Source organism: Pleurodeles waltl, chromosome 3_1 (assembly GCF_031143425.1).
Source record: "Pleurodeles waltl isolate 20211129_DDA chromosome 3_1, aPleWal1.hap1.20221129, whole genome shotgun sequence".
Taxonomy (NCBI): domain Eukaryota; kingdom Metazoa; phylum Chordata; class Amphibia; order Caudata; family Salamandridae; genus Pleurodeles; species Pleurodeles waltl.
The window spans coordinates 558,646,309-558,662,981 of NC_090440.1; the positions used below are offsets into that span (position 1 = coordinate 558,646,309).

At 44.2% G+C, this 16,673-nt stretch overlaps 1 protein-coding gene across 4 annotated transcripts in view; it reads left to right on the forward strand.

Moving 5' to 3' along the window:
* Window positions 1–16,673, forward strand: part of SPG11 (SPG11 vesicle trafficking associated, spatacsin) — a 579,875-nt gene that overhangs the window by 323,087 nt on the left and 240,115 nt on the right. For all 4 annotated transcript variants that reach the window (XM_069222954.1, XM_069222953.1, XM_069222956.1 and 1 more), the window contains one exon: window positions 3,009–3,117. In XM_069222954.1, the coding sequence (XP_069079055.1) occupies window positions 3,009–3,117 (109 nt within the window). The remainder of the gene's footprint in view (window positions 1–3,008; window positions 3,118–16,673) is intronic.

Genomic DNA, 16,673 nt, shown 5'->3' on the forward strand with positions numbered 1-16,673 from the left:
GTGGTGCTTCCAAGGCATAGGCGGGCACTCCAGGCTTATGTGTTCTGGTTGTGGTTTTTAATGGTTACTCCTAGACTGGTCTCCACTGATACAGTTCTCTTGGAAAATTGGAATAATTCCCTCTATTTGGCACAAGTCTCCATAGCTCCTCCAGAACAATCCCTGTAAACTGGGTTCTGTAAACTGTTCAGAAGCTTTCTGTCCTGGACTCACTGGACGCTTTCAGACTCTCAAACTGTTTGGCTTCATAAGAGACCAAATTCCTCTAAGTGGTAGCTTCTCTTCCCCGGCAGAAGTAACCCTAAATGTTTCTGTAACCCTGTTCTGGAAATTGTCTGACTATGGTTATTGGATCCAGTCGTGGGAAGCAGAGACCCAAGTCTGAATATGCATCCCTCGTTCCTTTAACAGTTAATATGGAGATTACCAGCACAACAGCTTTTCTTCCAGTTTCATGATGGTTCCAGTGACCTAGTTTATTGAGCAAGGAGGTTTAACGTTTGAATAAAATATATTGCGTGTTATCCAGCCCATTCATCTAACGATGTCCTCAATTTTTCCCTCACTTTTCTGTATTGTTTTCTCTGGATGGGTCTAGTGACCATCTCATTTCCTACAAACACTTGTAGGAAGAAATTCAAACATGATGGAAATTACAAAAAATAAGGTACAGTTAACCCCTTCTCCTGACTCCTATGTCACTGACCATTTCAGCCCAGTACATTACAAAGATGTTTTTTCCCAGTCTTCTTTTGCTGCCATGAGAATATCCCCTCACAGTGAGGAATCCCAATATCTGGTTGGATGGTGTTTTGCTTTCACTAATAACCGAGCTGACAAAAATCTCTGGAATGCACTTCTCAGTTCAAAAATACATTTATTATTATTTCACCACGAGGTTCCTGAAAAAGGAGGTTCATAGATTGAAAGCACACGTTTAAAGATAGTCACAACAATGAAAGGAAAATATACCAGATTCTCAACGGCAATGTACACAGCAAACATATGTAGTTATGATTATGCAAAGCAAAGAATAAAGTAAAAATGAATCACCGTAGGGCCTGCCAAGCTCTTCATCTTTCTCATGCCAGAAAGAAGATGACCCCGTTCAACTGCGAGAAAGAGGTATCCACCCTCACGGGACAAATGTCAGGCATTTGACGTCTAATCCTGACCGAGGTCTCGGAAATTTCACCGCTATTGAGCAGGGCTGTCTTTTTATATCTTAAAGAACCTGAGAAGGGCTTTCTGGAAAAACCCCTCCCATAAAAAAGAAACATTCAAACATGCTTGCTAATGTAGGTCAGAGTTGAAAGAAACAGGTTGGAACTGGCCAGTCTCCCATATTGTCTCTCTCAAGGCCAAACCGCAAAAAAAAAAAAAAAAAAACAGTCTCGTACATTCTTATTGTGCTGACTGACTAACTGTTCGGTGATAATATGTCCTAGCTCTTCGGTGAGAAAGAATACGAAAACAAGCACAGTTTACAATGTGGAAAAACACAGATGCATTTAACATGCCAGTGTCTAACGCTACGATAAAGTCAATAGGCAGCTAAACTGAATACAAAATGTAATCTGCAACTGGTGAACACTAGAGAACTAATCCAGGTGCAAAGTGGTGCAACACAAAGTCAGTGGTCACAAACACATATCTCACTACAGATGGCGAGAAGGGATAAAAGAGTTAGCCGATTTTCCTGTGGCAGATATGCAGCTTCACGCCTATTCATACCACCATCTCCTGAAGTCCATATATCATCTGTTTGAAAGTCCTTGCTGCTCTGCTCAGCCACTTCCACTGAGTCCCTGGAAGTAAGGTATTAGGAATAAAAGCTTCAAATGCTAATTGCAAACATATATTTTTCATGCAGAGCTATTTGCTGCTACCAACTCATGATTCCAACTGCAATTTAATTCATATTTTATCCTTAAGTGATAAGGTGCTGCGAACTTAGAGCTGTCAGTTACATGCCATTGATCGTAAGCTGCATGTATACTGTTCTTTCTCTCACTGCTTTATACGTGGTTCAAATGCAGAATGACAGGAGTCCTGTGTGGTTACTGTTGTCTTACATTGGTTTAGTGTAGTCCCAGTGACCGCATAGTGTTCGGACAGTGTCAGGGCCGGTCTGCATTAATGAGAGCAAATCAAGGCATGAGCAAAGACTGCACTGGGAAAAAGAAAACACTTTTTAAACAAAGCACATGGCCCTGAACCCTTTCATCATGGCTAAGACCGCAGAAGAGGTCAGAATTTTAGAGGTCCAAATAACAAAATTAAGGAACACACAGGGCATTTTAGACCCATACAACCTTCTGTTTTATACTGGAATGCAGCTACTCCTGCAACCCTCCCAAAAAAGATGCATTGTTTCTACCATTGCAAGCTTTCTTAGTATACTGCAATTGTGCAGTCTCTTCAGGCATCCCTATTTCACTACAGTGCTGCAGCTTTTGCCAGCTTCAATATCTTATTGCAGTGCTGTACTTTAATGTAAGCTTACCTTCCTTGTTTTTTATTGTGATCCTGCTAGTGTCTCGGCAATGCTGCTGTTCCTTCATGCTTCATTGTTATCCTGCAATATTGTTAACCCCTGCAGGATTCTCATTTACAGTGCAATTACCCTGTCTCTGCAGGATTTTCTGTTATGTTGCAGTGCTAATAACCTTGCAAGCTTACTTAATTATAATGCAATTCTGATAAACTTGCAGACATCGCTATTACACTACAAAGCTACTAACCTTGCAAGCTTATTGATGCTGTGATGGATCTCCACAATATCCACATTTGCTGCAAGTGTCCCTGACATACTGCAGTGTTACTGGTTGGTCACGCATCTCTGTTCTGTTACTAGATCACAATTTCAAACTTCTTTTTCATTATTAGCGATTTGCAAATTAATCAGACAGAGAATGACGGTCCTGATACATATTGTACACAAATTCTTTTGTTGAGACTCTGTATTTGACTTTGTATTATGTATAGTCTAATTATATTTCTTACAGCCGAGAAGCTTTTAAAGTTGACAGAGTCCGAGCAGGAGGCAGCGCAGGATATACTGACATGGCTGGAGGATGCTTACTGGGACACCGTTCGACGAGAGGATTTAGGCAGGTGAGAAAAGAGTGGATAGAGAGTGCCATTTCAAGTGAGGATGTGTGCTCCCACAAGAATCATTTTCAGGAAAAAGAAAGAATTGTAGACAACAGCTAAGCAGTTGCAAGAGAAAGCATTGCAAACGTAGTTTCACACTTAACTGCGATATCCTGCATGCTACCTTTGAAAAGGCGTTTGAGTATACAAAGGAACACTTCCACCAGTGGCGGGCCGTCCTTTAGGGCGGAGGGGCCACGTCCCCCCCACCATTTGCCCCTCATGAAGAGTGTCTTTCAGGCTGAACAAAGGCCAGCCTGACAGACACGCTTCATGTTCAAGTCAGGCAGCCAGGAGCAGACATGCGCGATTTGCGCAGTCTCCTGGCTGCCTGAGCTGAACTTTGCTGAGCTGAGGAGATCACAGCTCCTATGGGCGTGACCTCCTCGGCTCAGCAAAGGTGCCTCGAGGCCCTCCCCTGGGTGACGAAGAAAGCGTCAACAATTGACACTCTCCCTGGGCGCTTCAGTTTAAGCCCTGAAGTGCCCAGGGCGAGTGTCAATCAGTGACACTTCGTCACAGAGTGGGGTGGGGTCAGCAGTCTCACTGACCCCATCCCACTCTGTGACGAGGTTGGGACTGCTTCCTTCCCTCATTGGCTGACCTAAGGTCAGCTGATGAGTGAAGGAAGCAGTCCCAACCCTCCTGGGACCTGGAAGCCGAAGGTAAGTGTGTGTGTGTGTATGTGTGTGATGTTTCAAATTGAATGTTTGGTGCATGCATGCATGTTGGAATGGTATGAATGTTGTTAATGGATGTGTGTGTGTGAAAGAATGAGTGTGTGTGATGTTTTTAAAATGAATGTTTGGTGGGTGCGTGCATGTTTGAATGGTATGAGTGTTGTTAATGGATGTGCGTGCGTGCGTGTCTGTGTCTGAAAGAATGAGTGTGTGTGTGTGTGTGTGTGTGTGTGTGTGTGTGTGTGTGTGTGTGTGCCTATGCCCCGCCCGCCCCCCTCCCTCCTAAAGCTGCCGGCCGCCACTGACTTCTACAAAGCTGCACAAGCAAAGGAAGCATTACAATTTACAGTTATCTGAGAAAAATTTTGATGCCTTTATCAGGACAAAGGAGCTGATGGAAAAAGAGTCATAAAGCTGAAGAGCCTTTCAACATTTCTAATAGTTTCTCTAATGTATAGAGATTGTAGTGTGTCTCTCCTAAACTTAACATTGCAGGAGAATGCAAAATGATAATTTTTTCACACACTCTCTTTCAGGGACCTTTAAGATGGTTATGTCTGTAATTTTTTCAACAACCAAACCCTCCTCCTATCCTTCAGGGTGTTTGTTATGAGGTCACTTTGATACCACAGTTTAGGGGCTACGGTCTAACAGTAGATTCTTTTTTTAAAAGTCTTTAATAAACAGTTGCTCAATTGAAGTACAGCAGTAAAAAGGAAAAATCACTGCATAGTAGTGGAGATCAACAAACACAGTGTATGACAGTGGCATGAATTTTAGAATTCCCATAGCTGTTGAAGTCCTGGCAGTGTGCAAGTCGTTCCTCCCACTGGGAATATACAGACAGCTAGAATCCTATGTTAGTCATCAAAAAAGTCCCACCCATTTCACATACTACATACCATCAAGTACTCCTCCATAAAGATCCCATTGAGGATGATTTTCTTTTTGAGACTCCTACCTCCTCACATAAGTCTACACAATATCTGCCCATGCTTAAATGCATGTTAAGACATGCAGAGGATGTTTTCCAAGATCCGGCTAAAGCACGTATTATTACCACAAGAGTGGAGAAAAAAAAAAAAAGCTTCCCATGTGATCCAATTTACATCAAGGGTCAGATACCTGAAGATTCTTTAGTTGTATAAAATGCCAGGAAAAGAGCCAGTTCACAAGCTGCTCCACCTCCTGATAAAGAAAGTAAGCTCATTGATGCTTCGGCAAGTGTGTTGCTGCTCAGGCAGGAAATCATTGGGGTACTGCCAACACACAAGGACGCCTTGGGAGACATGACGGATGCCCACTGAAACGAAATGGAGCAGATGCTCCAATACCTCCCAAAGGAGCACAGCAAGAGGCCTAAACATAAGTGTCCTCTTATGCCGGCATGCATAGCTACACATTTACGGTTTCAAACAGGAGGGTACACCAAACAATTTTAAATGTACCGTTCGACATGGAGCATCTTTTCGGGATACAAGTAGACCAGGCGTTAGAAAACATGAAGAAAGATAACGAGGTGGAAAAATCCCTGGGGGCCCTCCAACTCCCTGCCTCTTGTGGTGCTGTTTGTAGGCCCCAAGTCTCTAAGCCTCTCACAGCAGAACCTTCACTGTCATACAGTAAAGATCAACACTGCACATCCTCACATAGAGAATTTTACAAGGGCTCAGATGGGGGAACGACTACACAGGTAGGGTAAAACACCGCCCCCATGAGTTCCTTCCGCTGCCTCTAAGCAGTGACTCATTCCATCTTCCCTCCGATTACCAAACACCTGTAGGAGGGCGCCTTCAGTTCTTTCTCCAAAATTGGCAACAAATTACAACAGATCAATGGGTGTGGGATAATATCCAACATGGTTATTATCTGGAGCTCAATTCCACACCTCCAAACATTCAACCTTGCTCTTACAAACACTCACAGGATCACATTATTCTCCTCAAACAGGAAGTGCAATCTTTACTAACTAGGGGAGCAATAGAACCAGTTTCTATACAACATCAAGGAATCAGTGTGTATTTCTTTTACTTTCCCATGCCCAAAAAGGACAGATCCTTAGTGTAGGAAGGCTAGCCTGGTGTGTGGAGGAGTGTAAAGCACTTATAATACCAAAGTAGTCCACAACAACTTATCTCACAAGAAGGGAACCACACAGTGTTGCAAAAATAAAGGTACTTTATTACAGTAACACTGAACTATATTACTATAGGCAGACCCCCAATTGGAGGTAAGTACGCACTATCTATACACAGTAAGTATTAGGAATTAGCATAGAAAAACAACAAGCATTGGTAAGAAATGGCAGAAAATAGCTAGGGTCCTAAAGGGGGCCAAGGCATATACTAAAATAGTGAAATGCAAAATTAGGTCCCCCCATCCAAGGATGTGGTGTTGTAAGAAGGGAGCTGGGAGAACTTGGAACCCCAAGAGGTGAGTAACTAGATGACCCCCAGCGACCAGGAGACCAGAGGTGAGTTATCTGGTCTTCCCATAGACTAACAAGGGGAGTTGGGAAACGAAGTTTGCAAGAACACGGCCAGTCCATTGGAACCCAGTGGTGGATTCCGTATGAAGAGGACCTGCAAAAGACGTGGACAGAGTCCAGTCCACGCAGAAGTGTCCAGGTGGGGCAGGAGCTACTGCCCTCCCATCTGTGGTAGAAGATCTGGGTCGACGGCAGAAGATGAAGGTCAGCTGTGGAGACCAGGAGCTGCAGAGAAGTCCCTGAAGTCGTGCAGAGGCTGTCCCACGCTGGTTGCCAGATCGCAGATGGGTCAGTGTTCAGGAGAACCACCAACAAGCCTTGGCAAAGCCGGGCAGAAGAGGATTTGCACAGCTGAAGAGGACCAGTAAGGTCCAGGGGACTCGACCCTTGGAGGGGAGTCCGGGCTGACCCTCAGTACTCAGCAGAGCCAGCAGAAGCAATCGTAACCCCCCACAGGCCACCCACTGGCAGCAGGCACAGTAAGTTGCAGTGAGGCCCAGTCACCACACCTAGATAGGAGTCCCACGTCGCTGGAGCAGCAGAGAGGAGACTGTCCTTGCAAGGATGAAGTGCTGGAGGCCGGGCTACTTGGAGCCTGAAGATCCCTCGGAGAAGAAGTCAACAAGCCTTGTTTCTGCAAAAGTCGCAGTGCACAGCGTTTCTGTCCTGCAGGGGGAGGCAAGGGCTCACTGCCTCCTAAGTTGGACAGAGGGCAGAGAGGACCAAGAGGACCACCCAAGAGGACCACCCACAACCATGACCTGTGCTGGGGATCCACGCAGTTCCAGCAGAGAGCAGATCCCAGCACCTGAGCGTTGTTTCCTTAGGGGCCCACGGATGCAGGGGAGTGACTCCTTTACTCCAAAGGAGGTTCCTTCTTGCTTCTTTGGTGCAGCTGAAGTCTTGCTGACCCCAGAGTATGCGCAGCCGTGGAAATGTTGCAATTGCTGGAAGGAGCAGGAGAAACAATATTGCAAGGCAAGGGTGCCTCAGGATTACAGACTTGTTTGGTTCCTGAGAAGTCCAGCAGAGGTTCTGGTGGCCAAGAGCAGAAGAGGTTGATGCAGAGGAGTCCTGGTGGAGTCTTGCATGTGGAATCTGGGGACCTGCCCACAAAGAAGTCAGTTACTTGTCCTGACCAACCAGATGCACCCAGGGGCCTCTGCACATCTTTTTTCCAAGATGGCAGAATCGAGTGGCCACCTGGAAGAGCTCTGGGCACCAGCCCTGGGGTGATGATGGATAGGGGAGTGGTCACTCCCCTTTCCTTTGTGCAGTTGTGCACCAGGACAGGGACCAGGGGGTCCCTGGTCTGGTATAAACCGGATTATGCAAGGAGAGCACCAAATGTGCCCTTCAAAGCAGTCTGGTGGTGCTGGGAGGCTACCCCTCCCAAGCCCAGTAACACCATTTCCAAGGGAGAGGGTGTTGAATCTTCTCTCCCACAGGAAATCCTTTGTTCTGCCTTCCCCTGCTTGAGCTGATCATGCAGCAGTAGGGCAGAAGCAAGTCTGAGGGACTGCACCAGTGTCTGCTGCTTGCAAACCATGGAAGACTGGTAGGAGCAATACTGGGGGGGTTCTCTAAGGAACCCCCAGAGTGTATGGAATCATGCCTCGAATACTGGCATTAGTATTGGGGTATGATTCCAACATGCCTAGTTTCAGAGTTACCAATATGTAGCCAGTAAACGGGAAAAATGGCTTCCCTGCACTTACGAAGTCCAGTGTATTGGAACTGGAGTTCGTAGGGGCACCTCTGCTCATGCAGGGGTGTCCTCACACACATGAATCTGCACCCTGCCCTTTGGGCTGTAAGGGCCTACCATAGGGGTGATTTACAGTGATCTGGTGTAGTGACCAGTAGTAAAAATGTACATGCACCTTTTCATGCAAGCTGCAAATGGCACGCCTGAAGACAGTTTGCGTGGGCTCCCATGGGTGGCATAATACATGCTGCAACCCATGGGGGACCCCTGGTTTACCAGTGCCCTGGATACCTAAGTACCATATACTAGGGACTTACAGGGGTACACCAGTATGCCAATTGTGGGGTGTAAAGGGTATCAAGGTAACCAAATTTAGAGGAGAGAGCACAATCACTGGGGCTCTGGTTAGCAGGATCCCAGTGAAAACAGTCTAAGCACACTGATAGCAGGCAAAAAGTGGGGGTAACCATGCCAAAAAGGAGTGACTTTCCTACACTTAAGACCCATCCTAGAGCTCAGATCGTTAAACCATTTCATCATATCAGAACATTTCCATTTGGTCATACTCCAAGATGTGCTACCCTTGCTACAACCGGGCTACTTTTTATCCACACTGGATCTAAAAGACACCTGCTTTCACTTTCCTAGACACCCAGCACATTGCAAATATCTGAGATTCGTCATAGAAAAGCAAAATTACCAATTTAAAGTGCTGTCATTTGGGGTCACCACAGCACCAAGGGTGTTTACAGAATGCCTAGTGATGGTAGCAGCTTCTCTGCGTAGGCCGAAAATTCATGTGTACCCTTATCTAGATGACTGGCTCATCAAAGCCAACTCTCTGAAACAATGTCTCAGTCAAATTTGAGCCCACTTCAGATACAGCCATATCTTGCAGCCATACTCAACACAAAGTAAGGAATAGCCTACCCAAATGCAGCAAGAATACAGAATCAGACGCAGCTCTCTCACTTTCTCCCCAATCAACAAAGCACAGTAAAATAAATCATGCAATTTCTAGGGATGATGGCTTCTTGCAATGCAGTTGTGCCACATTCACGTCTTGACATGGGTCCGTTGCAGGAATATCTATCACACCAATGGTCTCGGGCACAGTGTCACTTAGAGGTTCTAGTGTTGGTAGACTGCTGCACCTTTCACTCTCTGCAGTGGTGGAACAAAGCCAATCTTTTAAAAGGACGCCCATTTCTGAACACTGTTCCACAAATCATTCTGACAATGAACGCCTCTCAGATGGGATGGGGATCTCACTTCTAAAACCTCACTGTCCAAGGTCTTTAGAACCACATACACTCAACACATCAACTATCTAGAGCTGCTAGCTGTTCACCTAGCGCTCAAAGCCATTGTGATGCATCTCATCAACAAAGTAGTCCTCATTCGCACAGACAGCATGATAACCGTGTTTTATCTCCAAAAAGATTGGAGGGACACTCACTACAGTTGTCTCCCCTTGCACAGACAATTTGGCATTGGGCCATTCATCACAAAATGTACCTGCTAGGAGAGCAACTCCCAGGGACACTCAACAATTTTGCCGACCTCCTCAGCAAGATGTGACAACAAGTCTGCAAGTGGAAACTCCACCCCAAAGTCCTTCTACCCTACTTCCAAAAGTGGGGATTTCCAGACATACACATGTGCGCAACAAAAGAAAACACAAAATTCTGAAACTTTGCCTCCAGTTTCCTACAACCCCAGTCCAAGGGCAATGGCCTATGGATGAACTGGTGAGGAATATTTTCCTATGCTTTTCCACCTCTCCTTCGGTATGTGGTTCAGAAACTCAGGCAGGCTTCTCCCACACTAATTCTTGTGGCACCCACATGGGCAAGACAACCATGGTTTACCAATCTCCTAGATTTCTCAGTAGTGCCACACGAGAAGCTTCCCCTAGACCCAGACCTTCTCACTCAGAACCAAGGTCAAAACAGGCACCCAAATCCCAAGTAGCTGAATCTTGCAATTTGTTTCCGGAAGTCATAGAATTTGGGTATTTAAACCTATCTCACGTGTGTGTGGACATCCTTAAGGAAGCACGTAGACCAATTACTAGAGCATGCTATGCAGCAAAGTGGAAACAATTTGTTTTTTATTGCATTTTTAATAACTGGAACTCTTTCCAACTGTTGGTACAAAATATTATCTTATATCTATTCCATTTGCAAAAATCAAACCTGGCAAATGCTTCTATAATCCAACATTTAGCAGCCTAGCTTCTTACCTTCAGAACACACAACATTCTTCTCTTTTCAGAATATTGTCATTAAAGCTTTTATGGGAGGACTTGAAAGGGTGAAACCACCAAGATTACCCACAGTGTCTTCCTGGAACCCTAATGTGGTACGTACTAGAAACAACTAATGGCTCAACTTTTGAACCACTACATTCATGCCCTTTGCAATTTCTTTTGTGGAAGCTGGCTTTTTTAGTGGCAATCACTTCCCTTAGGCATGTAAGTGATCTCCAGGCATTAACGGTACAAGAACCCTTTTTCCAGATGCATAAAGATAAAGTGGTTCTTCGTACCAGCCCCAAATGTCTACCAAAAGTAGTATCAAACCATTTACTTGCTAGTTTTTTCCCCACAACCTGAGTTGGTTGCTGAAAGAACCCGCCACACGTTAGATTTAAAAAGAGCGCTTATGTTCTATATTGATAGAACTAAAACTTGACAAAACAACTTTTGTTGCCTTTTGTCCACTACTTAAGGGTAACCCTGTCACTAAAACTAGTATAACAAGATGGATCGTTAAACCTATCCAAACGTGTTATGCAAAAGCCAAAAGGCCACTACCTATGATCCCAAGAGCACATTCAACAAGCAGGAAAGGTGCATCTGTGGCATTTTTAGGTAACATACTTATAGCTGCCATATGTACGGCAGCTACATGGTCAACACCACACACTTTCACTAGACATTATTGTGTGGCTGTTTTAGCACACCACAGCTAATGTAGGACAGGCAGTGCTACGTACTCTTTTTCAAAGTACTGTAACGCCCACAGGTTAGCCACTGTTTCTTGGAAGGCACTGTTTTACACTCTATGCAGAGCATGTGTATCTACAGCCACACCTGCCATCAAACAGAAAGTGTTACTTACCCAGTAAGCATCTTTTTGTGGCATGTAGTGCTGTAAAGTCACATGCACCCATGTGCCTTCCCAGTCACCTGTAGTCATTACAGTCTATTAATATACATTTGTACGCATGTCTTCACACTTTCTTATCTTCACACTATTCTGCATTCACCTGTGGGAAAAAAATCTGAAAATAGAGTCAGTGCCCATGCACATTGCCAGCAAGACGAGGAGTCGTCATACCTTGTGACTCAAAAGACTTTTCAAACAAAAATAACTTGCAACCGTCCGAACCTAACACTAGATCATGTAAATATGCAGAGCATGTGAATCTACACCACTACATGCCAGAAACAGATGCTTACTGGGAAAGTAACATTTTCCTTTCTAGCCATGTGTGGCTCTAGATACAAATGCTGTGCGTACTCTTTCCATCTAGTGTTGGTGCAGATGTGTACAAGTTGTTTTTCTTCAAATAAATATTTTTGAGTCACAAGGTACAATGATTCCAACCATTGTTGGTAATGAGCATTTTCTCCATTGTTAGATTATATTCTTTGTGCCATCTGGTTTGGACGTGTTACTGAGCTCCAGGTCAGAGCCATTGGGGTGACCTATTTGGGCCTTCTCAGTTTCTCTCCCTTCTGTTGGTATTGTTGTTCGGCATGTTATCCTCTCACCATCGACATGCACATGGCTACTTGTCCCGGTTGGGGTTCGGAACCACTTCCATGGCCCGGTAGGGGCTTTGTGCGTCAGGGGCCTTCCCTGTCTTTTGTCCAAGTCAAACATATCTTGTTTGTGGTAGAATGGACGCCTTTCTGCTACTGTCTTTGGTGTTGTCCCAAATACCACTGGACCGCTCTACTCCTGAGCTATAACATCTGTCGCTCCCCAGAGCCAGACGAGGCCTCTTGCAATGCTAAGAATTGTGGCAGCAATTACTGTTTTTTAGCTGCACATTCCTATCAGTTCAATTGTTTGTACAGACGGTGCTCAAACACTAAACACGTACCTGCTGCCAAAGCACATATGCTGGGATAGAAATAATCTAAACCAGTTACTCACAGACTAAAAGACAGTTAGCGGAGCACACATGTATAGAAAGTCCTAAACTAAATCAAAGTAGCAGATTCAGTGATCATTATATATCAATACAGACATAGGATCCAGTTGCAAGATATGATTACAGAAAATATGGATGGATATGTGGCAAATGAATTCAAATAACTCAATTTATTTAACACAAATATTTCCATAACAACAAACAATTCTTAACAAGCCTGAAAGCAATATCATAGTATAATAAATACTCCGGGCTGATTCTAGAAAACTCAAGAAAAGAGTCCAACTGTGGGCATTTTTACAAATGTTGGCCGGATTCAGATATTCAGCCAAATTTTAATTATTTCATGAGAGGTCCAACTACAAGCAGTCTTAAAGATGTTGACAGGATTCAGCTAATAGTTGAAGTTGACCGGATTCAGCCGACACGTGTTTCGTCCTGTGGTGGGACTTTTTCAACGCTGATAAAATACCAACATATGAACAAATTATAAACAAAAAATATATTTATATTGATCAAACAAAATTATTAGAAATTGTCAAATCTCATGCCATCATATATTTAAAACAAATAATAAATATACTAAAAATTTTCCAACTATAAACAATAATATATAGAAACCACATACCCATAGAAACACCAAGTAATAGACTAAATCTGTTTTAGAACCTACACCAATCATCCAAGTGTTAGAATATAGTAGTGATGGAAAAAGGAGAGAATAAACAGCAAAGACACTAGAACCCATTGTCACCACGTGATATCTTAACCCAAAGTGCGCAGGAGACAGATAATTTGTGAATAAATACTATCTCATATAATAGAGAATATAGTTTTTAGTTATACCTCTTTACAAATAATATGATCCATTTTCTTCTGAGATATCGCTAAGAATAGAGGAGAAAGAGCCATTGTCATGTAGCCACACATTATGCTGATATATATCACCCATGTATAACCAATTCCATTGCTCAACCAACCTTATATTAGTTGTTTGGTTAACGAGTAAATTCTAATTCCCCTGTAAAGCTCATCCAAGACCATCATTCCAACTCGAACTTTATGTATATGTTGTGGCCAGTTCATTTTTCAAAACAGCATATATGTAATCTATAGTAACTGGAAAAAAGCAAACTAACACAGAACAACCAAATTAAATATGTATGTACAATAACTAAAACCAAGCAAACGAGAAAGCGACCAAGTTAATCACCTAACCTGGGAGTATACATATCTCAAATATTTCTCTTCCAATCCACAACCAAGTGACCTTTCAAAAAAGTAGCCAACCCCAAATACGTGGAATAAACAACTAGTTCCACTATTGAGTCATCTTAGTTATATTTATTTCAATATTGTTATTTTTAACTTTACTAAAACGTCCTGCACTATCACTGAAATTCATGTTAAAAAATAATAGTCTATGATGACAATATTTAGTAAAATGTATTAACTTGAGAATTCCAAATTAGAGTTAATATATCGATATACACTTCTCATTCTAAACAGGGATTGAAAAATAAGTCACTTCCTCTAATTATTTACCTTTATACTCCGCAAGTTTGTAAGACGCCAAACAATCCGAGAGCATCAAGTTCTATCCTCATATAGTGCAAGAAAATGCAGTTGGAACGCTTCTACAGATGTCATCGAAAAGCGTCCAGAAACATCTTGGCCATAGCGGTCGCCATATTTAAACGGCACACACTAATGCTATGACTTAAGTAAATCATTTATGTACAGTTCAAATAAAGATTTCCGTTTAGTATTTTTAAATTACCAGAAAGTTTCTTAACAGTTACCTCAAAAAACTGACTATTGGCAGTAGACCCTGAATCAACAACATAATCCTCTCAAATATGCCGGCCATATTGGAATAAGCCAAATGAACATACGGCAAGTACGCTAGAGGAAAAGGTTGTCACATTTACATGAATTGGTCCGAAAGTGTAACATTAATACGATGTCCTTAGCAACCATATCAACCAAAAACGTTTTTGTCTTAATTTTGAGACTATATCGACCACTTCTCAAAAATTCACATTGCAATCCAGTATCAAGATCTAATTTCAGACACGCAGTCCGTCTCCAATATTGTGGCCTTTTTGAAATGGGCCAACAAACATCCAAAAGTATGCTAAAGTGCAAAGTCATCACATTTGAATGGTATAGACCAAAAGTGTGGCGTTACTGCAATGTACATCACCAAATGCCCCCGTGTAAGTAGGCCTCTTGCAATGCCTGCTGCTCCTTCCACTGTGCTTGAAGTCTCAAAATGTCACTGAGAAGTGGCAATAATATGCTGGACATCTTTGGTGGGCAGGAACTCCAGGGCAAGCCGTAGCTGTTGGCCGCTGAGTAAGAGGCCGTCTCGCAAAAACTTAGCTCGGGTTCCAACCTGGAGATAGGACTTGCCTCCCGTGCAGCAGTCCATGGGTACTAACCTCCCCTGCCTCCCCAGCACCAGTTCCAATCTAAGCACCCCCTATCAAAGGGGTCAGGCATTGTAGGAACCTGGCTATTGATGGAGTGTCCCAGTGAGAGCAACAACCGCGACCAACGCCACCGTGCCTTTGAAGTTCCGCCACAGAGTGAGTCTAGAGCACCATGTCACTGACATCCGAGTCACCCAGCTCCTGGGGTCCCATGGTTTCATTGCGACACCGCGAAGTCAACACCTCGCGCCTTGACCTGCTGGATTCATCGACTCCACCTTGTCGTAAGGAACTGCCGCCTTGCCGCCAACTATGCATCATCTCCCCTGCATCTGTTGAGAACTAATGCTTCACCTCCCCTGCCTAGCTGTAAGGAACGGACGCCTCACCTCCCCAGTGGTAGTAAGGAACCAACGCCACACCAGTGATGACTCACCTCTGCGACTCTGTGCAGCATCTTTGTTTCCTCATCATTTTCCAAGGCACTGTACCCGTGGTCTCTGCAACTGTGTGAGTGGCCTCCCTCACGAGTGGCACGGACTGTTGGAGACCACTCCATCAAGATGTCGTGATAGCGCTAGTTGGAACTATTCCGTTTCTAAGTGCTGTACTAAGAATTAATCTTTGAAAATGTGTATCTTTGCTTGTGTATGTTGGATTTTTGTAGTTTTGGTCTTGTATTTACTCAGATCGATATTGGCTATTTTTCTAAACTGGTGTGGAGTACTTTTGTTGTGTTTTCACTGTGTTTGTGTACAAATATTTTGCACATTGCCTCTGAGATAACCCTGACTGCTTGAGCCAAGCTACCAAGGGGTTGAGCAAGGTATATTTTAGCTGTGCGACTCCCTTACCCTGACTAGAGTGAGGTCTTTACTTGGACAGGGTGCAAACCACTGCCAGCTAGAGACCCCATTTCTAACATCCCTCAATGGCTAGTCTATGGTTGCAACGTTGGAGTCTGGGTTGAAGTCAAACAAGTGTTGGTTAGTGCAAGGGGTCCGGTACCCCAGGTATTAGTACAGGGGGGCTCAGTTAGGTCCTAGTGTCTTCTCACTTGGTCGGGAGAAAGGTCAAGCCTCCTGGAGCACAATCACCTCCTGCTGGGCAGCTGCTGTGTCATTGGACCCAGTGATCACCAGAAAGGTAAATCAGATGTTGCGGTTGGTGCCTGCAGGCTAAAGGGAAGTGGCTCCTCCATTTCAAGGGAGATGATGGCGGCTTTGTGGAGTGTAGAGGCCCTCTGAGTCTTTTGGAGGATGCACAGCTGCAGGACGAGTCGGGTTGTCGCAATTGTCGGGATAGAGTAGGTAGGCAGGCTGGCAGGTTTTCGCGGCCCCGGTAGCCCTACCACTATGGTTTTCGTGGTGGTGGTACAGCTGCGAAAACCATGGCGGTAGGCCTGTTCATTATACTGCTGGCGGTCATGTGTGGACAGCCAGGTCGGAGATGCACACCTCCAACCCGACAGTTCATACCGCCATGATGTGGGGGGTGGCTGCGGCCAACCCGCCACACTCATAATGTGGCGGTATGCACCGCCAGCCTGTTGGCGGCGATACACCCATATTAACCCTGGCGGTCAAAAGACCGACAGGGTTAAAATGAGGGCCTGTATGTGAGGACATATCTGCAAAAGCAGATATGCCTGTGCTATGTCTTTGTTGAGTCTCAGACATAGTGAGTGAACAGGGTAGCTATTTTAAGTACATGTGCTGGACACTGGTCAGTAAGAGTTCTCCAGCTACATGATGGCTTCACTGTAAATAGGGATGTTTGGTATCAAACATCTCATATTAATAAACACTCACTGATTCCAGTGAAGGATTTATTAATACATGTACCTAGAGGGCACCTTACAAGTTCCCCCTGAAAATGAACCATCTACCTTTGTGCTTGCTGACTAGTTGTAACTAGCCTGTCACCACCAGACATATTTCTGATTCTCAGGGGTGAGAGTCATGTTCTTGGGCAGACAGAAACAAAGCCTGCTGTGGCAGGGGTGTTAGCACATCCCTCTCAACAGAATGACCTGCAAA